A 24,661-nucleotide genomic window follows, 5' to 3' on the forward strand; every position below is an offset into this window, starting at 1 on the left:
GCCTAGTTAACCCAGTTGCTCGAAAGCCCGCCCGTCTGGTTGAATAACACCCCCGGATACGGTTCACGATTTGTTTATTGCTCGGGACTCGGGATCTCACTGGGAGCTGGCTTCCTCGGGCGACGCTTCCTTTGAACAACCTTTGGTCCTGGCTTCTTTTTTCCCATCAGCTTGGCGGCTGTGGCCTTCGGCACTCGCTGCCTGATCGCCCGGCGACCCATCAGGGGCGAGATTCGGGACGCAGCGGGAACTTGGAACCTAGGGCTTCTCTTGCGGAAGTTGAAGGGCAGACGGACCTGGTGGTCGGTCAGGGATAAGATGCCCAGACTGACGCCCACTTCCAGGGCGAATTCCACCGCGCGCTCGAGGCTGCCAAAGGAACCGATGTGCTCGTCGAGGACTATATCCTTGATACTTTTCATCAGATCCTCCGTGGTGGCACCTGATGAAAAGAATTTGCATCACTTCTACGTTAATTTATATTTCTTAAAAATTATTAGAATTATCTAATGCTAACTTATAGTTAAAAACTATAAACAGTGGTTTTAATTTATAGCTATAGCAGCAAAAGGCCTTAAGCTCGCTTATTGTAGTTTGGTAGTTGTGATTATTATTTTTACTATATTATACAGATTATTTCTTTAAAATATTATGTCTTATTTCTAACATAGATCAGTTAATATTTCTTATCGTTTATTCCTAAAGGTTCTAAAGTCTCCTAAAGTAACTCACATAGTTGCGGCTGCCTACTGAGCATGTCCATTATATAAGGTAGCAAAGAAGAGTTAGTCTTATCCATTGTAAATTTTGATTTACTTAAAAAAAAAAACTTGATGATTTTGGTAGGTTTTTTCCGGAAGTATTAAAATTGTATTCCTTCTCGTCTAGAGAACTAATGTTGAATGAGAATTTGACAAAGGCCCTGTCAAGGCCTTTTGGGTTTGAAATATTTCCAGAACACCTCGCATCCTTGATCGAAGGCACTTAAATGTCAGACAGATTATTCGATTTCCCTCTTTCACTGCTTAAAATACCAAATTAAATCTAATTAATACACTAGACAAAATAAATGCGTATTAACGAGACCCAATTCCTGTTAATCAGATGCAAATAATTTCCAAAAAAATGCCATTGGCTTGCTCCAATTTCGATCAAAGCATTAGTTTCGTTTAATCAACTGCAGAGATGGGGCCATAAACCATATTATATTTATCTTTCTATTTTTGACATTTTTATTGCATTAAGAAAATGGCATGGGAAAAGCAATTGTAAAGACTTCGACATAATAATATTATCAAGTATATACAAAATAGCAACCACTTAATGGATGACACATAATATGCTATAATACGCTGCTTACATATCGCAAGTACTTCGGTTTGTTACTGCCTTGACAATTTTTCCCAATAATAGCTAATTTCATTCAGACATCAGATAAGCGCTGGGATTTCAAGGCCTTCAGAAAGCTCAGTCAATAAAAAATTTTCCCTCAGCTAAGAGATTACACGCAGTTAGGGTATAGCGAATATTAGGGGAAATTCGGAACTCATAATGGATCCTAAATTTATAATACTTTAAACTATTCTCTTACTTTGCAAAAGGTAAGTATTTTAAATACTAAATACATACATATCTAGTTAGCTAGTGAACATTTATAAGGGTATTCCTATACCGGCTAGCAACAAGAAAGCTAATTCCGATCATATCAAGAGTGACGGGCCCGGTAACAAATTGAGAGCTATTAATAAAAACCAAAACAAAACAGAGACGCGTGCATTCTTCGCTTTTTTCGCCGGCATTGTCGGATGATAGCGGCGATGGAGAGGCTTTTTCGTTGGCTTTTGGAAAGCCTCGACCTTGGCGATAGCGAGCTGGTCATGTTCCGATGCTCCGGAGCGTTGCGAACGCATGTGAACGATGTGATTAGAGCGGGCAGGCCGCGTGCTGCGGAATCGCCCCGCCGACCACTCAACGTCTGATAACGAATCTGGGTATTGGCCGATCCGATGATGGGGCAGCTAGCCAGCCAGGCGATGGAATAAATTTAGACGCACGGAAATTTTCGCAGACCGATGGCGTGTGTCGTGCCTCGTCAACATGGGTCCCAGAATAGTTTAACGATGGGCGCACGCCTTAGTATGCTGGCCAAAGCTGAATCACTTGAGCTGCAGCTACCTGACCGATCAATTGCCCTTCAGGCGGACGCCTCCGATCCACGGATGATAAGAGCAGCTTTTCACGGTGATTTAAAGGTGATCCTGGTCGCACGTCAGTCCTCCAATCGCCAAGATCCGCGCTTAGTTTATATAGTAAAGATCAATATGCGTCAGTAGCTCGGCCTGAAATTACACCATTTGAACCGTAATCAAGCAGCTCTGATGCAATTCAATGGGCTCCAAGTTGTGCTGTTTCACAAAGTAGTTCGCTGTAGTGTTTTAATTAACCAACACAAGTCTTTAATGGAACACAAACAACAATATCAGTCAGTCATTCGCTCAGAGCTTCACCACTATCTTGCCCCGCAAGTGTCCGCCTTTCATCTTCTTAAAGGCCTTAGGCAGATCAGCGAACCCGTAGCTGCTATCGATCAGAGGCATCAGCTAAGAGGGCAGGAGAGGATTAGTCTGGAGAAAAGTTTGGAAGAACAGTACATACCTTTCGTTGCTCCACCAGTTTCTGCAGGAACTGAATGCCCTGGGGAGCGGGACTGAAGAAGCCCCACTTCACAAGACCTCCGCGCTGCGAGACGGACTTCAGGTTGGTCTGGACCAGGTCAAACACATTCTTCAGCGCTCCCAGTCCCAGTCCCTGCTTGTCAATGTTGGCCAGCAATGGGGAAGAGAAGGTGATGTACTGCCGGAAATCGAACTTTGACTCCGCCGCCTTCTGGCCTCCTTGACCGGCACAGTCGAGTACGATGTCGTAGGGTGCGTACTTGCACAGCTCCTCCAAGGCCTCGCTGTTGTTGTAGTCCACAACGAAGTCGGCACCCAGATTGCGCACCATTTCTACGGCATTTTCACTGCATGTAGCTAGAACCTGGACTTTTTGCGACTTGAGGATTTGAATCGCTAAAGTGCCAACGCCACCGGAGCCGCCCAGCACTAGGACACGCTTGTGGGCACCTCCGCCGGCAGCTGTGGTGGCTCCACAAGGTCCTCCTAGACCTCCGGTTATGTAAAGACCAGACCAGGCAGTCAATCCGGCGTACAACACACTGGCGGCCTCGCAGTCATCCAGTTCTTTGGGGGCAGGAGCGAGCTATGGGTTACGGATTAGTTTCAAGATCTTTGGGATACTGTAACTACTTACACAGTATGAAGGAACTGCTACATACTCAGCATGGGCTCCTCCGCTGGCCTGCAGAGGCACCACTCCCCAAACACGCGATCCCAGGGGCAGTGAAACACCCATGCCCGTCTGCACCAGCTCGCCGCAGAACTCGCGGCCCAGGATGAGCGGGAACTCGATGCCGTCGCCCGGCTGGCAGCGCATCTTGTTCAGCACAGTGGCCCCGTATCCGCGGAGCATGGCCAGGTCAATGGGATTCACTGCCGTCGCACTGATCCTCACCAGGCACTCGTTGGAGTTGCGGATCTGGGGGATCTTCAGCTTGTCGGAGAGCTGCAGTTCATCTATATCGCCGTAATTGTGCAGCTGCCATCCGCGCATTTTGTTCGCGGATTTCGTGGTGGCTGGCGGCAATTCCGGGTCATTTGTTTGGGAGCCGGAAAGTGCGGATTGCGCTGTGGCGGAAAACTGGCGCCTGGCGAGCAGGACAAACTGCCTCAGGGAGAGGATGGAATTAAAGCCAGCAGCCTGCATGGCCGGTATTGGATTTAAAAAATCACTTGACTTTAAAATTAAACAATTGTTTTAAGAAAATCTGTTTGTTTTGGTTTTAGGAACAGCTGGGAAAACAGCTGATAGCTGTTATGTCAAAAATCATCGCGAAAAAAATCGATAGTTTATTGATTACAAAAGCTATCGACCGTTAAATGCCTTTCAATTATTTAAAATAACTCCTCGTATTTTGTAAAATATTAATGAAACAATATTTTCGAAAATATTAAAATTGTGTGCTTTTTGAAATGATTTTTTTGATTTTCTAAAATATTAATGAAATCAGTTACCTTTAATTTTGTGTACTTTTTGAAAGGATTCCTCTTATTTTCTAAAATATCAATAAAATCACTTAACTTTAACATTTTGAACTTTTTTAAATGATTCCTCTTATTTTTTAAAATATTAATGAAAATATATACTAATAAAAAACACTTTACTTTAATATTATTTACTTTTTATTTATTCCATTACTTTGTTGTTATTAAGATTTATAAGCATGTCACTGCACTTAAAATTCATTCCAGTGTTTGATTTAGTTTGATCGCATGTATAAAGTCTAACAGTATAGTTGACAGTCTTAGTTGCTTTATGGCTTATAATATTAGTTCCTATTAACGCGAAATAACGCCGCCACTTTGGTTTAAAAGATCCTGAAGGTCAAATTCCTCATCATCGCCCTCCTCAAGTATTTTGGGGTCCTTTGGTTTTCCGTGGGTCTCAGCCTGATCCCCACCAGCCGGCGTTTTGCCCGGGTGGTGTTTACTACAGGGTTCGCAGCTACAGCCCGTGGGCACCTCCAGCGAATGATCCAATTGACTGCCATCGCCACATGTGACCTTCACCAGGAGCTTGCTTAATCCTGTGGCGGCACAACAACTACATCTATCCTCGTACTTATTCAGCAGGGGATTGTACTTGAAGGCCGAGTTGCAGGCGCCCTCGCACTGGGTGAGTCCCTGAATGGGTTGATCGTTGTGGCACATTCCATGCTCCTGACTCTGGAACCTGATCAGGTTCAGGGTGAGTCTGGGGGCCACCGTGACTGCCTGGCAATCGACCTTGTTCACCGGCGGCGGTGGGATCCTGCAGCGCCTGCAACAGCCTCCGTCATCCTGGAGATGCTCCGCTGGGCAGAGGCTCACATCCGGACACGTTTCGTGCAGCTCGTGGATGATGAGTTGCCCCTGGCGTGGAATACACGAGTAGATGGTGCATTTGTCCGCACTTGTCCACGTCTCATCCGGCTTGTAAACCCTTCCATTGTGGACACAGCCCGTGGGCACACAGGATCCACAGCATTTGGCGCTGTTCGTGTGCTCGTAGGTGAATCCCAGTGGGCACTTCTTCTCGCAGGTCAGCACCGTGGTCACGGTGACCACCACTTGGTCCGTGAGCACACATTCGTAGGCGACGCAGGGATCGTCGGGCAACTGCCACTTGTCTCCAGGTCGATGCACTTGCACCTGGTCGATGTGCCTGTGGAGACACCTGTCCTTTGGAGGCACGCACCTGTACACCGCACAGCAATCACCGGGCTGCTTCTCCGAGATTAGTTCGTAGTGCTGCTCATCACAGGTGGCCGGTGGCTTCGGACAAGTCTCCTGGTGGCATATCACCCTGTAACTGGGACAGCATCCGTCCACTATCTCCTCCAATTTCTCGCCAGGCTTTAGAGTCAGCGGTGGCGTCGGTTCACATTGATCCCTGGGTTTGCATTCTAGAAAAGGTATTAAAAAGATTAGAAAAGGAATCAATTATAAAGGGAATTAATACTAAAATATCATCATAATATCATCATAATATCGTAATAATGATAATAATACTATATTCTTTAAGATCATCATAATATTATCATAATACCATCATAAAATCATCATAATATCATTATAATATATTCTTTAAGATCATCATAATATCATCATAATATTATCATAATATCATCATAATATCATCATAATATCATCATAATATCACCATAATATCATCATAACATCATCATAATATCAATATAATATCATCATTATATCATCATAACATCATCATAATATCATCATCATACTATATTCTTTAATATCATTATAATATCATCATAACATTATCATAACATCATCATAATATCATCATATCATCATCATAATATCATCACAATATTATCATAACATCATAATATTATCATAATATCATCACAATATAATCATAGTATCATCACAATATCATCATAATATCAATATACTATATTCCTTAAGATCATCATAACATCATCATAATATCATCATAATATCATCATAATATCATCATAATATCATCATAACATCATCATAACATCATCATAATATCATCATAATATCTTCATATTATATTATTAAAGACCTTAGGAGAAACTCACCGCATCTGTAGATGGAGCATCCGTGCACATCCTCGTCCACGATCCGCACCTGATGTGGTCCGCAGTCGGGCAGCTTGGGCGTCTCGCAGATTTGTCCTGGCTTCCCGGTGTCCGGCACGCAGATGCGGGTGGGGCAGCACTCGAAGTCGCGCTGCAGGATCATCAGCTTGTAGCCCTTCTGGCAGATGTGGTCGGTGTCACGGCCGCACTGCTCCTTCTCGCAGCTCACCTGGCCACTGGCCAGGCACTCGCACCTGGAGCACTTATCCGGCTGCCACACGTCGCCCACATGTCGTCCATCGCCGCAGGTCACGCACTCGTTGGGCGACACACACCTGCCGTGATGGAGCACCTTGTCCGGCGGACAGAAGCAGCCCTCGTGGCGGGCCGTGTGCAAGCAGCGACCCTTGAAGATGACCTCCAGGTTGCTCCGATCCACCCGATCGATGCCCGTCTCGCAGGACACGTCGCAATCGCACGGCTTGTAGGCCATTCCGGGCAGGCAGTTCGCCGGGCACTGGGTGAAGGGTCGCCAGTCGGTGCAGACGCCCACCTGGTTGCAGGCAGCCGCGTAGGCAGTCAGGGTAGCACAGACCACCTCCTTGTCATCGCTGGCCGTGCACGAATCCTTCTGACAGGCCACGATGAAGGCCAAGGGATCCACCAGCAGAGGACAGCGTCCGAAGATTCCCGACTGCACGATCAGTTGGTAACAGACATTCCTTTCCCGCGGCAACGGCTTGCACACCTGCTGATTCCGGCAGGATCGGGTGTCGATGCCCAGACGTGGCTCATCCACCTGCCAGCTGGTCACGAAGTCAACCAGGTCGAAGGGTCGTGGCTCTGCCGGCTTGGGCTTGGCCGGATTAACCTGCAGGTCATCCAAGCTCAGGCCATTGCAGTTGCCGCACAATCCCTCCATGCGACTTCCATAGCGAACCGAGGGCACAGTTAACTGAAATTAAAGAAGACATTGGGATTTAATTTGAGGTCATATGTATATCATTTCATATATTGCTATAAAAAAAGATGGTTCCTTTTTTAAATATCTTGGATGGTACAAAACGAATCAAATTACATTTGAAAAACGTTTACTTCTGAAATTCTATTCGCCTTTTTATTATTTCTTTTGTTCTATGAAAACTGTGCAAACTTACGAAACCAATAATATATGGAAGTTACGAAGATTAGTACTTATTTGAAAGTGCAAGATTCGGTCCGCAGAGATAAAAATAACGAATTAAAACTAGTCAATAAGCGATAAGTTTCCATAAACTCTCTAACTTATAGACTCTCGAATGAGTTATTGCTTTCACAGCAGATATGTAGTTCTATAAAAGAGTGGCACAACTTTCAGTTTAGACATCGGGAACTTTACTAAAACCAAGTTATAATGTTCTTCAAGTTTATAGTTTCTATATCGATTGTCGTCCTGGTTTCTGCTGCTCGGATTCCTGGGCCAGAGGAAAGAATTGTGGGAGGCCACTATATACCCATCGAATATGTTCCCTGGCAAGTGTCGCTGATAAATGATACGAATCACAACTGCGGTGGTGTCATTCATAGCGATCGGGCTATTCTAACTGCTGCTCACTGCCTAAGTAATGTAAGAACTGAGAACTTATTAGTTCGCGCTGGATCCTCGCATTGGAGAAAAGGCGGTCAGTTGGTGAAGGTTCTAAAAGCCATACCCCATGAGCAATACTGTCCTTCCCTTCAATCTAACGACGTTGCTGTGCTGATTTTGGAGTCACCCCTTAAGTTCAACAGGAAGGTACAAAAAATAGATCTAGCTGAAGAAACTCCTCAAGATGAAACTATGACCTTGGTCTCAGGATGGGGCCGTACACAAGCAAACGCTACATACAGTTGGCCAATACTACAAGGCGTCCATGTGGCTTTACTTGATCCCACAAAATGTAAGGAAGTTTATGGTAAGGACGTTATTTGTGCCGACAATCTTGGAAGGGGCATATGTAGTGGCGATTCTGGCGGTCCTTTGGTTAACTTAAAAGATCGGAAGCTTATTGGACTAGTTTCCTGGGGATATGGCGGCTGTGCCCGCCGAAACCCTGGAATTTATGCTGATGTAGCTTTCTTCCGAAACTGGTTCAATAAGACAATTAATGAAAATATTCAGTCAATCACCAGCGATTGTAAGAAATAAAAAAAAAAATCGAATATTTAAATATAAATATGCACATATAAAAAACAAATATGAAAAGTTGTTTGATTTTTAAACTAATATTATATTTCGATTATAATCGAAGTTAGAAAATCTCCGAGAGAGAGAATCCGGCAAAATGATATTATTTAATATCAATTTTATGAATATTTCATGTGCATAATATCAGTGAGAAATTGAGTTGTGCAAACTTTCAACATGTAAAAATTGTACTAGTTGGAAATATAAATAGGGTTTTATTAAAATCGCATAAAAAATAAGATATCTTGGAAATGGTAATACGGAACAAAAATGTTTCTTCGGGTAAGTTAAGTTGGTTATGAGATGGACTATTTTGAATGGCTAAGTTTATTTTGTAGCATGAAGAAGACTTCAAAAACCTCGATAAAAATGTCAAATTATAAAAATTCATGTTTTTTGGACAACAAAAAATTTAAGAAAATATTTTCCTAATTCCCCTAGAACACATTTAAAAACGAGTAAAGTTGTACGTTGTTCCTCTAAACCGTTCCCGAGATATACTAATTTCTTAAGTTCTTAACTTCAAAGTTTATAGCGCCCCTAAATGGACAACAAAATAAATAAAATCACAGATGATAACCATGGCAAACTCTACAAGGTACATGAGTTTGAAGAAAATCCTTTTTATCATATGCGCACTTTAGAAATTCTTACCATGCTATAAAATGAGACATCTCTTTCTAAATTTTTTTAATGTGTTGGACTTTCAAAAGAGAAAGAATAATACATATATTTAAAGGAAAATTAAAAATAATATTTTATGTGCTATGAAAACTTACAAAACTTAGCCAAAGAAAAACTATTATACAAGAAAATTATAAAGGCTATCATAACTAATTATAAAAGTAAGTAAGTAAGTAAAAGTAAGTATAGATAAAAGTAACGAACCAAGACTAGTCAATAAGCGATAAGTTCCCATAAACTCACTAACTTATTGACTCTGGAATGAGTTATTGCTTTCACAGCAGATATGTCGTTCTATAAAAGAGTGGCACAACATTCAGTTTAGACATCGGGAACTTGATTAGGACCAAGCTAAAATGTTCTTCAAGTTTATAGTTTCTATATCGATTGTAGTCCTGGTTTCTGCTGCTGGGATTCCTGGGCCAGAGGAAAGAATTGTCGGAGGCCACTATATACTCATCGAAGATGTTCCCTGGCAAGTGTCGCTAATAAATGGTAGGGAACACCACTGCGGTGGGGTTATTCATAGCGATCGGGTTATTCTAACTGCTGCTCACTGCCTACGAAATGTAACAACTGAGAATTTATCAGTTCACGCTGGATCTATGCTGTGGAGAAAAGGTGGTCAGTTGGTAAAGGTTCTGAAAGCCATACCCCATGAGCAATACTGCCCTGTTTCTGGTTCTTCTAACGACGTTGCTGTGCTGATTTTGGAGTCACCCCTTAAGTTCAACAGTAAGGTACAGAGAATACCTCTAGCTGAAGAAACTCCTCAAGTTGGAACTATGACCTTGCTCTCAGGATGGGGCGATACACAAAAAGGCTATGTAAACGGGCCATTACTACAAGGCGTTAATCTAGTTTTACTTGATTCCACTGACTGCAAAGAAGTTCATGGTAAGGACGTGATTTGTGCCTACAATATTGGAAGTGGCCCTTGTAATCGCGATTCCGGTGGTCCTTTGGTTACCTTTAAAGATCGAAAGCTTATTGGACTAGTTATGGGGGCATATGGTGGCTGTGCCCTCCGAAACCCTGGAATTTATGCTGATGTAGCTTTCTTCCGAAACTGGTTCAATAAGACAATTAATGAAAATATTCAGTCAATTAATGGAACTGTTGAGTCAATCACCATCGATTGTGAGGAATTTTAAAATTAAAATGGCTATAAAATGTATATTAAAAATGCACATAAATAAAAAAAGAAGTCTCTTATAAAAAAAAAGTTATGCGATTTGAAACAAAATTGTAGGTACCTATTTAAAAAAAAATACATCTTTGTTTTATTAAGCCTTGTTTCATTATTTGAATTTCGCAGATATCTTTTAGAAGAACTTTGTCAGAGAATGTCTTAAATTTTTTAAAAATGTTGGATTTCATAGGAAATTGGTAATTGTTAGATATAATTACACCGTATACAAAAATAGTATTTTTAAAATACTTTAACTTGAATTAGTATTTTACTGCTCACCTGGAATTGAAGAGTGTTTAGGTTAATCACCAGCTCCAGTTTAACCTGGGGTAGCTGCACTATCAGATCCTGCTCCCCCGGCTGGTTGATTCTCAGCCAGGGCGACTGGTGGGGCCACAGGAACACCTGGTAGCCATCGGCCAGTAGCTTCACTTCGTTCCCATGTCGCTCGATGTGCAGAGTGTGTTCACCGGCGGTAATCCGGATGGCGGACACGCAGCTCTGCTCTTTGGTCAGGCCACATGGTTCAATGGTGGCGTACACCTGGAAGTTATAGCTTCCCGGGAGCAGGAGATCCCTGGTCACCAGATATGTGCAATTGCCCTTGAAACTGAAGCTGCTGCCATCGTAGGTGACGAATTTATTAAAACCAAACAGACTGCACTTGCAGTCCTTGCAATCGTCCAGGGAAACGCACTCCTCGCCACGACGGACAGTGCCCTCGGGACAATAGCAGCCGGAGTAGCAGGTGTTCGGAATGGTGGGACACACGGAGGCCGAGTGGCTCCTGGGCAGGGCGCACTGTGGCTCACACCGCTGGCGGTGACAGTCGTGGTGCACCAACGGAGGTCGACAGGTGGGCTCACAGCGGTGGATGCTCCTCCAGCTGGTCAGCAGGAGATTCCGATTCACCGCCAGGCACTGACCCACGAATTGCTGGAGGAGATCACAGCGACAGGTGCCCTCGGCTCCGCCGTTCGTCTTCAGGCACTCGCAGGTTGTCTCCACGCACTTGGCCAGGAAGTCCTCGACATCGATGGATAAGCCACAGCCTCCAAATGAGGGATGTCTAAGGGATAAAGAGGTGATAAGGTAATCCAGGATATCATAATGAAACAAGAGAGAACGATATAGTCGGGCTGGTGTCCCGACTATCTAATACCCGTCACTCAGCTAAAGGGAGTGCAAGGAAGATGGATATATACAATTTTTTTTTTAATTGCGCATAACTTTTTAATGAATAGACCGATTTGAAAAATCTTCTACATTTCGATAGGTATAAAAGTACACAAAAAAATTGCATTTAAACTTCTCGGAAATCTTTAAAGGTGTAGTCGCCCGGCACATTTTAAAATCGTTAGTGGGCGATTGTGGGAGTTAGAGGGGGCGTGGCGCTCAGCTGAATTAAACATGCGCAGCGTAGGAAGCCTAGGAATATGTGTGGGAAATTTCAACCTTCTAGCTTTTGTAGTTTCGGAGATCTCAGCGTTTATACAGACAGACAGACATGGTCTTTATAGGGTCGGAAACGCTTTCTTCTCCGTTACATACTTTTTACTCTACGAGTAACGGGAATAAAGACTCACCTCACAGCCTGACACATTTGCAGTGCCCTTTGCTGTAGATCCACAGGACACACCTGCGGATGGCACTTATCAAGTGGAAGCTTCCTGTCGTACCAGGAGTCGCCAAAATCGGAGGTGCTAATCACATGCAGACCCGTCCTCGTGCGCTTATCATCGTCCAGCTGGCCATTGTAGAAGCCACACAACCCGTCTACCCTCCCCTGGAGCACTTGGGAAGCTCCGATCCTGATGTTACCACTGGCGGCATACTGAACCCAGAATTTGTGACGGCGACTCACCACGACCACGGTGCCGCCCATCTGGCTGATGACGAAGGAACGGCGAACCGACCTGACCAGCGCCAGATCGTGGACACTGAACTCAAAGTTGTTGTAGATCACCCGCTGATTGGGCAGGATGGTTATGGTCACTCCCTCCTCCTCGTCGCTGATGATCACGGTTTTGGCACCGCAACTTGGCTGATCGGGAGCACACTGCAGTTGACTGCTGATCGTCCAACGGCTGTCCTGCGAATCCCTCGCCAAAATATGACTACATATGTCGTACTTGTAGACCGTTCCATCGAAGGTCCGGAAGATCCGTCCAGTGATGTCACAGGTATCATCCGGAACTCTGGGACGCCGGCAAGTGAAAGTGGGACACCTTCCAGTTCCCAGACTAGCCGTATCCAAAACTGGTTCAAAGCCCACGGGACACTGGGGATCCTCGCAGGTCACATTCCTCTGGGGAATACAACAGAAGGCGTCGCATAGCTCAAAGTCCTGGGGATCCTTCACCCTAATGATTCCTCTGCGTTGGTAAAAATTCCTTATTCCGGAGGTCAGTTGGAAGTCTTGTCCATATGGACTACCATTCACCACACCAGCTCCATTCAGCACAAACTGGGTTTCAGCGTCCAGCGATTCATCTCCTCCATTATCGGATAAATTGAGATTTTCCTGTTGCACAATGCCCATAAGACTCAGTAGGTCATTGATTTCATCCTGATCCGTTTCGTAGTCATTTTCGTCATCAGCCAGGAACTCATCCCAATCCCCAGAGAAGTCGGGAATTTCGCTGGGCTCAACGCCCAGAAAGTCGAGCAGTTCATTGATATCATCATGATCAGAGGTCGAGAGCTCCAGTTGAGGTTTAACCGGAAGCAAAGGCAGCTCATTGAACTCCAGGCGTTCGAGGGTCAAGGTTTTCGACTTCTTCTTCGCCGTCAGCTCATCGATTTTTTCCGCCACCTTTTCGCCGAATTTCTCGATAATAACGTCCCTAATTGCACTTCCCATCTTGGAACCCAGTTTCTTAACCACCTTCCACAGTTTGGGTCCAAATTTGGCTACCAGTCTTCCACCGAACCTAAGGGCAGCTCCAGCAATTTCTGGCTGCTCCGAGGATTTCAATGGCTCTAGCCAATCCTTCAGCGGGTCCAAGGAACCATCCTCCGTGGGATCTTCGGAAATTAAAAGCATTTGGGAGAAGGCTATGGGTAGTTTGCCCCTGATCTTCACAGTGTAACCAGGTGGGCACTCGATGGGTGGACACACCAGAGGTTTTCTAGTGGTGGCTAAAAAAGGAGAATTTGATGTGATATTATAAGATGATATTATATGATAGTAAGAGGAAATTTAATATCTTTACGTGGCTGTAGAGTGGTATGTGTGGGATCGCAGGTCTCGTCTTCGTCATCGGCACAATTCTGGACTCCATTGCACCACCACTCGGAGGGGATGCAATCTCCGCTGGTGGGACAAAGACGAGTGGTTGGCGGGCACAGCTGGCACTCGCAGCGACAACCCTTCCGGACATTCCTCATGTGATCAGGACATTTCGGGCAATTCGTTGTCTTACAGTTGATTACGCCGCCCAAGAGGCAGACGCACTCCTCGCAGTCGGAGTTCTCCCATTTAGATCCAATGGGATAGCTGTAAAGGAAGTAGGTTATTAGGGAATCCCTGAGAAATGATTATATTATATTACGGGGTATAGATGTCCAGGCAGGGACAGAGATTGCGCTCCACGCACTTGGATCCCGTCCAGAAAAGACCATCGACGCAAGGACACCTGGTTATGGTCCTATTTAACTCGATGCCCTCGCACAGATTGCACACTTGAGTTGGTGGAGGCCTCCTCTGGGTGTCATTAGCTGCAGGGATAACCAATTAAGACTAACCATAATCACCAGAACAGAATCTCTTCTTACGATAAGGCTCGAAACATCCAATGGGTTCAATCCTCCAGTTAATGTTCTGATCCCACGACGTGGGCACCAAACGCAGATGACGTGTCACCAGTGGCCGGGGAAATCCATTTGTACGGATGCTATGACCGTCCTGGTTGCCCTCGAATATGTGACCATCTCCCTGCGGACCCGGCAGCTCGTTCCACACCAACTTGTTCGAGGAGAAGAGCACGCGGAACGAGGTGACCCATCCGTAGGCTCCTCCAAGTGTCTGAATTGCGGTCACATTGCGAGGCTCAAGGAAGTCAAAATCAACGAATTCGTCCTGCTTATTAGCCAGTGGTCGCCATCCCAACTTGGATCGGAATCGGAGGAGATCCAAGAGTCCCTTATCGCTGTCCAGCTGTGAGGAAAGCCAGATGCTGCTGGAGGAAACCTGATGAGCCTGCAGAGCTCCACTGTCCACGCCCAGAGGATCCTTGCAAATCAGATCATCGATCGGCGGACGCGTGGGCGGAAGGGGTGTGGTCCTGTCTGGTGACGGAGGCGTGGTGGTGGGCACATGGTTACACAGCAACAGGTCAAATCTTATGGCAATGGAGTTGTGCCACCTGAGAGGATACAGCCGCACGGACTTGGCCTCAATTGGTCGCTGGAAGACATGAGCTCTCGGCAGGCGAGAGTCTTTGGGACCCAACAGCACTTGTGGCTCTCCATCCTGGCCAATCAGTTCGTGGTACCCCTCGCCATCCAGGCTGTAGACCAACTTCAAAAGGGTCACATAGTGGTCCAGGTGCGGATCTCCAGCGATGAGTAGTCCGTAAAAACCGAGTGGGCGCTCAAAGTTCACCTGCAGATACTGCGTCTGATCGCTGATCCTAGGCGTCCAGGCGCCGACATTCAGCTTGGGTTTGCGGTGCAGACGGGAATGATGAGCTGCGTAGTTACTATCCAGGGTGCTTGAGCCGGAGAATGCCGAATCAGGCACAGGATGCTCACTCGTAAACAGGCGCACCATGCTGTGGATAAAAAATAAATCGCATTTTAAAACAAGAGAGAACGCTATAGTGCCCCGACTATCAGATACCCAATACTCAGCTACTCTGGGAGATATACAACTTTAATCGGCCATAACTTTTTAACGAATGGTCTGATTTGTTAAATTTCTTCTACATTTCGATAGGTATTTATAAACATTATAAAACTGAATTTTTACTTTTCCGAAATCTTTTAAGGTGTGGGCGCCAGACACCTTTAAAAATCGTTTATCGGATTATGAATAATAGGGCTATTAAGCCAACTTACCTATTCGTTGGACACAAAGTAGGTGGTGTTAGAGTTGTCGGTATGGTGGGCGGAGTAGTGGTGGTACGACCTCCAATAGGTGCTGAAATAAGAGTAAATTAAGCGCAATGTTCGAGAAACTTGACCAATTACTTACGGAACTCTGTGGTGGTTATCCTGGGGACGCACACAAACTGATTGAAAACACACTGGCAGTCATCGAGATCCGTGGTGATGATCCTGTGCGGCTGCACGTACTTATCATTGCGATCGTCCAGGCATGGGCAATCATCTTGATCCACACAGGTATCCTCGTCGCGCCAGAGTTTCCCCAGGCTCCTACAATCCGGACGCTTCTTGGGCACACATCCTGCCCTGCAGTGCTCCCCTGGTTTGCAGAGGCCCCGCCGGAGCAACTGCTGTCCGTAGAAGTGACACGTGTGCTCACACTGATTGGCGCACTCGTTCCACTCCTCGTCATCCCGGCAGCGATCCTTGTTCTTTCCACATTGCGGTTTCAATCGGGTTACTGTAGCAACATGATCGCAGGCGCCGATCACCGGATTGTACATCATGTGGGCGCCACAGGATCCGGGCACCCAGTGCCAGTTGCTGTTGCCCGGAATGTGCTCGCAGCGCAAATATTTAAAGCAATCTCCTGGATACTCCTTGAAGATCTGCAGCGAGGGATCGCACTTTTCACCCGGTGGAGGAGGTGGTGGAGGTCTAGATGTGGTGATATCGTAATCCTCGCACTCGCAGTAAACCCGAATCTCGTAGTCATGGCACTTGCCCACGCAAACCAAACCCCGGCTTAGATCACAGGATACATTGTCATCCACCAGTTCGTAGGATTGCTTGGTATCCTTCACCCGACACTCGATGTCCTTCTGGAACCTCCGATCGCAGGTGCCGTAGATGTTCTCGAAGGCATCGAAATTGGGCAGTGGCTCCAGATCGTTCAGGTTTATTCCGCCCAAGCTGGATCCCCGATCCAACCAGCGTGTCCAGCCGTTAACACAGTACTTTCCAAAGGGATCTTTTGGATCTTCGGTTCCCGTAGTCGGTGGCTTCACTGTAGTGGTGGTCGGTGGACAGGGCTTTCCACTGCACACCTCCTTCTTCTTGGAGCAACGACAGGTGGCACATTCGTCCGTGTAGGTTATGTCGCCCTCGAAGTAAGTGATGTCATTCCTCACCAGACACACCGGTTTGCAGTCCGTCCGGGGAACGCAGGTGGAGTAGCTGTCGTTGAGGTAGATGTGGTTCAATGGACACGGCTTCACCTGGCAGCCCTCCACGCAGTTTTCGTGGTGACACAACCGAGCGGCGTCACCCTGGTCGAGCAGATTGTCGCAAGTCTCCGGCGGACAAGCCGGCGTACAGGCACTGTAATCCGAACAGTGGGTGTCGCATTGCATGGCTGTGGATTAAATACCCGGGTTAAAGGGAGTTCGAGGGAAATGGAGATATACAACTTTGATCGGGCATATCTTTTTAACGAATGGTCCGATTTACAAAATTTCTGCTACATTTCGATAGGTATAAATAAACACAACAAAATTTCATTTATACTTCTCCGACATCTTTAAAAATGGGGACGCCAGACATATTTCAAAATCGTTTGTGGGCGTCAGAGGGGGCGTGGCCCTGGGCTGAAATAAACTTGCGCTGCATAGGAAGCCCGAGAATATCTGTGGGTAATCCCAGCTTTCTAGCTTTTGTAGTTTCCGAGATCTCAGCGTTCATACGGACAGACTGACAGACGGACAGACAGACGGACATGGCTATTATAATGAATCTACACCCAAATGATCTCTTCTACTTACGACAGAAGTGGGGAGTCCGCCAGCGGATGTTGATGCCCCGCTGGGAACAGGCATCCGCGTAGGCAGCCACCGCCGTGCAGAGGCACTCGCAGTCGCCTCCTTGGTCACAGGCACACGTGTCGAAGACGCAGCGCTTCAGGTAGCGATCCAGTGGCACCTGGACATGGCAGGCGGCGAACAGGGGCGACTTGAGGATGCTGCATTTCCCTTCGGACCAGGATCTCCGCTGTCCATTCCGGTGGCAGGAGTCGAAGGGCTGCAGCGGCAGCTCGCACTGTTGGTGGGTTCGCCACGAGTGGCCAAAGAGCGTGGGCTCCGCCTCCTGGCCTCCCGAGGGCGATTTGAAGTCATCCAGGCTGTTCCCGTTGTTGTTGCCACACAATCCGCCCACACGGCCACGCCACTCGTTTCCCAGCTTCACATAGACCCGGGTTCCCTCATCCCATTTGATCTGGAGACGCAGGGCGACCACCTCGACCACCAGAAACACTCCCGCTTTGTAGACGTGGAAGGAACTGGACTCTTGCGAACTGATCTGCTTGCGAAGTCCTGTAAGGGATGATAAGATTAATAATATGTAATTAATGAAATAATTTAAACAGGTTATTATGGGTTTTTATGGTAACAAAATATTGTTGATTAATATTTTTTTTGAGAATTCCTTTATAGGGATTACTAAAAATTATTTGTTATTTTGTTTTTTATTTTTTAAAAATTTGTTTTTCTTTATTATTTTACATTAGAAATGCTAATTTCTTTTTTATAGGGATTACTAGAAATTATTTAATATTTTGTTTTTTTTTTTTAATTTTTTTTCTTTATTATTTTCATTAGAAGTGCTAATTTCTTTTTTTAGGGATTACTAGAAATTATTTATTATTTTGTTTTTTTGTTTTTTTTTTTTTTGTATTTGTTTTTGGTTGTTATTTTGCATTAGAAATGTTAATTTCTTTTTTATAATTTCTCTTTTATAGGGATTACTAGAAATTATTATTTTTTTTTTATTATTTTTTTTTTTTTGTTTGTTATTTTGCTTTAGATATGTTAATTTCTTTATTACCCTAAAAATTAACCTTTTTATTTGAATTCTTCATAAAATACATTTACTCACGTGCTATGACAGAAGTGCCATTATCCGTTCCAAAGATTCCGCCCGAGCTCAGTTTAAGCTGCTCGGAGCCGCCCTTGCCGCTCAACGAGATCTCGAGGGACTTGGAGCAGGTGACGCCCGAGGATCCACATAGAACGTTCTGGATGACGATGGAGAAGCCACTGCCCTCGGCATTGACTCCCTTGGACAGCACGTAGTCACACTCGCCAAGGAAGTCAAAGTCCAGGCCATCGAAGGTGCTGAAGTGGGAGTCGCCCCACACGCTGCAGGTGGCCTCGCACTCGTTCCTGGTGCACTTCCAGGAGCCGCCCTGGCAGACGCACTGGTTGCACAGCTCCTGGAAGGTGTCGCCGTCGTCGAAGCTCCGACCGGCATGATAGCAGGAGCACTTCTCCGGCAGGACGCACTGCTGCCGGGTCACGTCGAAGACAAAGCCCTCCTGGCACACGCATCCCGGATGGCAGGCATTGCTTTCCACCGATCCATAATTGTGCATATTCTTGCAGGTCTTCCGCTCCTTGGGCGCACAACTCACAAACTTGGCGTACGGACTGCGGGCACACTTCTTGCGGAGATCGCCCAGTGGCGGGTAAACAAGAGGATCGTTCTTATCCGCATCCTGGCAACGCCACAGACCATCCGCACAGGTGCTAGGAGGGCAAATCTTTAGATTAGTACCGTAATTATACCCGTACTCGCAAAGTAAAAGGGTATATTGTATTTGTGGAAAAGTATGTAATAGCTAGAAGGAAGCATTTCCGACCCCATAAAGTAGATATATTCTTGATCAGGATCACTAGCCGAGTCACTAGCGTCTGTCCGTCAGTCTGTCCGTATGAACGCTGAGATCTCGGAAACTACAAAAGCTAGAAAGTTGGGATTACCCACACATATTCTTGGGCTTCTTACGCAGTGCAAGTTTGTTTCAGCCGAGGGCCGCGCCCCCTCTAACGCACACAATCGCCTTAAACGACTTTAAAATGTGTCTAGCGACCAAACCTTTAAAAATTTCGGAAAAGTAAAAGTTCAGTTTTAAGGTATTTATCAATACCTATCGAAATGTAGAAGAAATTTTTCAAATCGGACAATTCCTTAAAAAGTTATGCGCGATCAAAGTTTTATATCTCCATCTCCCTTGCACTCCCTCTAGCTGAGTAACGGGTACCGTTCTCTCTTGTTTTAAATGCAACGATTTTTAGACCCACCACAACTGCTGGAACCTGGCGCCAGGACGCACCTCCTTGTAGCCGGGCGGGAAGCTCAGTCCGTCGTAGTAGCAGGTGCACGCCTTCTGGGGAACACACTCCTGCTGCTCGTCGAGGAAGTGGCCCTTGGGACAGCGACAACCCTCGACGCACTGCCTCCTGCACTGATCCCGCTGCTCGAGGTCAAAGCAGCTGAGGGCGCAGGAGTCGCCGCACTCGTCGTACTCCTGGTTAACTGGGCACTTGATGGAGCACTGCTTGATGGTCTGCCTCCAGCTGGTCCTGATGCCATTCCTCACGCAAAGATCTGCATAATCGGAGAGCAGTTCGCAGAGAACCCTGCTACTATTGATCCGATTTCCGGCGCAAATATCGGCCACGCAATCCTCGTAGTGACCACTGGGATCCACGGCCCAGTGACAGGGCTTAAAGGTGTCCGATTGGAGGGCAGAGCAGAGCTCCTCCGCCGCTGCTCGCTGGGCGGGATTACCTAAGCAGGGAGTGGCTATGACTGGCGGAGGTTCCGGATCCGTGCAGAGCTCCTTGGTGCGCCACTTGCGGCCAAAGGCCAAGGCCGTGTGCTCAAAGTCTCCATCCGGCGTGAGAAAGTCATCCTTGGTGTTGTCATTAAAGGTGCCGCACAAACCGGCCGTGTTGTCGTAGTAACTATAGGGAGCATCGATGTGCACAGTGGAATCGCCATTCCACCAGATGACTAAACCATCCGCGAAGGTCACGGTGATGGTGTGGTGACTGGCCAAACGGAGCAGCACCTCGCCATTGCCCAGTTGGAGGGGCAGTTGGCTGACCACCTCGCCATTCACAAAGCTCTGCAGTTTTTGCGAGAGTTTAATGACCGTGGGTCCGCCTTCTTTTAGCGCAAAGCGGATGGTCACCGATCTGGTGCAGGATGGCCCGGTGGCAGAGGGTTCCACCACCTCATCCAAGGCCCCAGAGCAAGCGATGTTCTCACCCTCTACAGAACGAGTTGAGGTCTTCAGGAGGTAGTAAGAGCAGCGACCCTGGAAGTCGTAGCGTCGTCCATCGAAGGTGCGGTAATGGGAATCCCCGAAGGCTGTACACCGCTTGTTGCACTTCTCCTGGGAGCACTGCCACTTGCCGGCGTGGCAGGTGCACGTGTTGCACTCCTTCTGGTGGCTCTCACCCGGTTGGAACTCGCGACCACGCAGCTCACAGGGGCACATCTTTCGCTCGATGCAGGTGTCCTTGTACTGGAGCTTTCCACTCGGACAGAAGCAGCCCTCGAAGCATTGACCCTTTTCAGTGACTCCCTCGCTTTCGCAGGTCGGCTGGGATTGCGGACCGCACGACTGGTAGATGCGACCGCCGGTGCAACTGATGGGACAGAGCTGCAGATTCCGCCAATCCTTGACAGCCGGCTCAGAGCCCTTGAAGCGGCACTCGTCGACCAGCGATTGCAAAAAGTTGCAGGTGCAGGATTGACCCCTCGGACAGGAGCAGTGATCCTTGATGCAAGTTCGCAGTAGTGTCTCCTGGTTGAAGTTCTCCAGGCAGCTCTTCAGGTGGACATTGTGCAGTAGTTGGCGGCAGTTCTCCACGGCCTCCAGGTGACGCTCCCCGCGGCACTGGGCCAAAGGTTCGTCTGGATCGGCCACGCAGTTCTGATCGGCGGTTCGCCAGCTGTCGGTGAAGCTGCGACAGGATGGCGACACTGTTCCAGATCGGCTCATTAGGTCATTGTCACTATTTCCGTCCAGGTGACCGCACAGGCCACCCACCTTCTGCCAGAGATCCACGCCAGCGCGCACGGAGAGGAGCTGGTGATGATCCCAGACCAGCCGCAGACCCACCGACTCCAGATCCACCTCGACGTGCTGGGCAAAGGGCACCACCCGCATTCCAAGCAACTGGACGGGCAGAGGGAGGCGCTTCTCGGGCGTGGACAGGGTCACACTTCCATCTGAAAGGGGGAGATGGTCGTTTAAAACAGGTACAAAAAACAAATTGAAGTTCAAGAAAAATCATTAATAAGTCTAAGAATGTGCAAATTATAATTTTTTTCTTTTAAGGGAAACAAATTCTTTTAAACCCACTCTTAACTTTTAGAAACTATTTAGTTGAGGGGATGATTTTCAGTATGAAATTTGTAAAGCATACATTTGAAAACCACATTTTCGATAGGATTTCATAATATTGGTTTTAAAAACCTTCTGAAATATAACCTAAAATTTAAATCTAATCCAATCTTTTAAGAAAAAAAAGACACACGTTTCTGGTTCAAAACAAATCCCTTAAAAATCACTCTGAACTGTTAGAAACCATTAACTTTCAGTACGAAATTTTGAAAGCATACCACATTTCCATAGAATTTCATATTCTTGGTTCTAAAATCCTTCGAAAATAGAACCTAAAATTTAAATCTAATCCAATTAACTCTAGGTTATTGGTATTATTTTATTGGTTATTATTCTACTTAGGAATCGAATTTTCTTAAATCCAATTAGTTACTCACTTAGGTTCTCCAGAGTATACTGTACGGACTGCCATTGGATCTGAAGGGTCAGCGGCGATTCGAGCGTCTCGCTCTTCACTGACACATGGAACGCCCCGTATATCCTGTCGTTGACCAAAGTGTGGGCACAGTTTAGGGTCAGCCTGTACAGTAAACCATCGAAGGTGCGAATATTGCGACCGTTCCATGAGCTACAAATCGTTGGTACCGGAGCCACAATCACATCCTTATTGGGCTTGGGCCGCAATCGGAAAGCTCCATCGATATCGTCTATATCCGGATCCTCGGGCTTCCAGTTGCTGCTATTGTCGTACTGCCGATAGCGATCGCAGATGCTGATCAGATTATCCGGCCAGGGAAGTACCCTGCCTTGAGTAATTGTCACAGTTCCATTGGTCTGCGTGTCAGAGGTACTAATTCGCTGGGAAACATTTTGATTGGGAGCTGTGCGGAAAGAGAGGGAAGTTGATTATACTCTCATAAAAATTAATTTCTAAATTTTAGAAATCTCGCCATTAAATCGGCCTACCTTTGAAAATAGAAAAAATGTCTTCTTATTAGAAAATTTGCCTTTGAATGTAGAAAACTTTTCTAGATGAAAAAAAATTAAAGAATTTTCTAGATTTTAAGGATATTTTTTGATTTTTTTTAATGAGTGTAATCAAAATAACACTTCATGATAGTTGTGATAGACGGTTATATAGATCGATATCCTTAGTAATTCTTCAACTGATTTTTAGAATTTAATATCAGATTCACCGGCTAATTGAAAAGGGCTCTTTTAACAGAACTAAAATATGTTTTAAAACCCTTTTCGACGGCCATGTATGAATCCTATATGTTCCACTTGATAAATGCATTTTCATAATTATCTTTAAGCTATTAAAAATAGAGATTTAAAGCAATAAAAACTTATTCAGAACACATCTGGTTTGAATTTTGTGAAGATCATATGTATTACGGATGAGTGGACCTTGTCAAGTGCATAGGCTATAAACACATAAAAACAATTTTTCAAGTGGACAAAATTTCCATCCTTGAGACGATCGTGTGAGAAATACAACGGATCGAATTTCTTATCGCTATTTATATTTCATGGTGTGTTGGATGAAAGATGTCCCCTGCTGGGAATCCAATTACTTACGATATATGCACTTGGCGGAGAGTGTGGGCTCGAATTGTCCCGTTTCGTAGTCGCAGACGTAGCGTGAGGCCAGAGTTCCCTGAACACTAACTCCCGGAGCTGCTGGGCAGCTCAGGCGACACTCTGACTTTTCCGGTCCATGATCACACTGAAAGTTACCATTGAAGTCCGTCAAATTGCATCTGGACACGTCGAATTGGCACTGTTTTCCTCGGTAATTTGGAGGACACTCGCAGACATTGGCCGCAATGCATTTGCCTCCGTTCAAACAGTTTGGTGAACATGTGGCTAAAATTAAAATAATATAATTAGTTATTAAAATCTAAAAAAAAATCAGGAAAAATCCTTACCCTCGCACTCTGGCATTTTAGAGTACTCCGCGCTCATGTCCACGTACTTGGTGCCCTTGCACTTGAGAAGAACTCTGCTGCGTTGGTCGGAGAAGGCGAATCCCCGGGAGCACTCCACCTCACAGGTGTCTCCTCGGCAGACGGTCCTCGAGTTCTTCGGCAGCTGAGGTGGTCGCTCTGGACAGGCGAACTCCTGGTTCTTCTCGCAGTTATCTCCGCCGTATCCCTTCCGGCAGTGACAGAACTTCTCACCATTGCAGATTCCTCCATTCCGACAGGTGCAGGCTCCATCGCAATGCTGGACGGTCTTCGCCGTGGGGGAGCCGTTCTTGATGCCCCACGCACCGCGACGGCAGGAGAGGATCAGCTTCCTCACGTTCTGGCGCTCGCCGTAGAAGTGATTTGTCCCGAGGCAGCTGACCTCGCACTCGCCCCCCTCCTTCGTGTCCACGCAGTTTACATTCGTGTTGATGGGGAACTTGTACTGGGGACAGTGGGCGAATGGCTTCTTCACCTGGCTGAACCACAGCTCGTTGGCCACTTTCGGTCCCAAGTTGGGATTGCTGGATTAAAATGGAGTAGGTAAATATGAACTTATATGGAAATTTTAATTTGATCAATTAATAAATATTAGTATCGATATAATATTTCAAAATTGGCTTATCTTTTTGATAAAATTACTTCAAACTGAAAACTATATAGAGATCCTTTGATTATAAATTAACATTTAATGCTACTCAAAAAAATTACAGATTTTAAATACACCCCTCTAGCGACTAATAAGTTCTACAGATCTTTACTGTATTCTGAAAATTAATTATTAATCCTAAATATCCAAATTATAGTCGATATAAGAGGGGGTTTACTTTATAATGTATTCACTTACTCTGGCACCCAAGTCCTGGTTGGTTCCACATCTGGCAATCCCAAAGTGCTGCCAAGAAGGGAAGCGCCTAGGACCCAGACCCAAACTGCCACACCCATATCGGGATATATTTTGGTCCTCTGCAGGGACCTCTATTTCACTTTTCACCAAAAACACTTTTACACTGTTTAAATAATCGTTCAAGACTAAGATGCCATGAGTGAGTGCAGCCCCTTTTATACCCACGGACGACAAGAGCTGGGGTAATAGGGGGTCTTTCTTTTTTCGACTCACATTTTGTATACATGT

The 24,661-nt window shown here is 45.9% G+C and overlaps 5 protein-coding genes across 5 annotated transcripts; 1 reads left to right on the forward strand and 4 right to left on the reverse strand.

Moving 5' to 3' along the window:
- Positions 1-57: 57 nt before the first annotated feature.
- LOC108062115 (uncharacterized) lies at positions 58-899 on the reverse strand. The gene is made up of 2 exons (XM_017148652.3): positions 733-899; positions 58-442 (listed from the first exon to the last, which is right to left on the reverse strand). The coding sequence occupies exons 1-2, from the start codon at positions 797-799 to the stop codon at positions 75-77; spliced, it is 435 nt and encodes a 144-aa protein (XP_017004141.2). The 5' UTR covers positions 800-899; the 3' UTR covers positions 58-74.
- Positions 900-2,428: 1,529 nt separating this feature from the next.
- LOC108062114 (reticulon-4-interacting protein 1 homolog, mitochondrial) lies at positions 2,429-3,921 on the reverse strand. Its single transcript, XM_017148650.3, has 3 exons — positions 3,313-3,921; positions 2,656-3,261; positions 2,429-2,600 (listed from the first exon to the last, which is right to left on the reverse strand). Exons 1-3 carry the CDS (start codon positions 3,823-3,825, stop codon positions 2,496-2,498), a joined length of 1,224 nt encoding a protein of 407 aa, XP_017004139.2. The 5' UTR covers positions 3,826-3,921; the 3' UTR covers positions 2,429-2,495.
- A 536-nt stretch (positions 3,922-4,457) lies between these two features.
- On the reverse strand, positions 4,458-7,184 carry LOC123003172 (hemocytin-like). Its single transcript, XM_044394792.1, has 2 exons — positions 6,233-7,184; positions 4,458-5,563 (listed from the first exon to the last, which is right to left on the reverse strand). The coding sequence occupies exons 1-2, from the start codon at positions 7,152-7,154 to the stop codon at positions 4,458-4,460; spliced, it is 2,028 nt and encodes a 675-aa protein (XP_044250727.1). The 5' UTR covers positions 7,155-7,184.
- A 441-nt stretch (positions 7,185-7,625) lies between these two features.
- On the forward strand, positions 7,626-8,399 carry LOC108061989 (trypsin beta-like). Its single transcript, XM_017148471.2, has one exon. It carries the CDS (start codon positions 7,626-7,628, stop codon positions 8,397-8,399), a length of 774 nt encoding a protein of 257 aa, XP_017003960.2.
- Positions 8,400-9,397: 998 nt separating this feature from the next.
- Positions 9,398-24,471, reverse strand: LOC108062052 (hemocytin-like). The gene is made up of 15 exons (XM_070213355.1): positions 24,374-24,471; positions 23,488-24,050; positions 23,138-23,425; positions 21,994-22,437; positions 19,500-21,441; positions 18,295-18,944; positions 17,184-17,732; positions 15,512-16,777; positions 15,376-15,457; positions 14,092-15,089; positions 13,869-14,034; positions 13,530-13,813; positions 11,901-13,455; positions 10,594-11,383; positions 9,398-9,607 (listed from the first exon to the last, which is right to left on the reverse strand). Exons 1-15 carry the CDS (start codon positions 24,469-24,471, stop codon positions 9,398-9,400), a joined length of 9,885 nt encoding a protein of 3,294 aa, XP_070069456.1.
- Between the last annotated feature and the right edge of the window lie 190 nt (positions 24,472-24,661).

The sequence above is a fragment of the Drosophila takahashii genome, chromosome 2L, assembly GCF_030179915.1.
Source record: "Drosophila takahashii strain IR98-3 E-12201 chromosome 2L, DtakHiC1v2, whole genome shotgun sequence".
In the NCBI taxonomy this organism is placed as follows: Eukaryota; Metazoa; Arthropoda; class Insecta; order Diptera; family Drosophilidae; genus Drosophila; species Drosophila takahashii.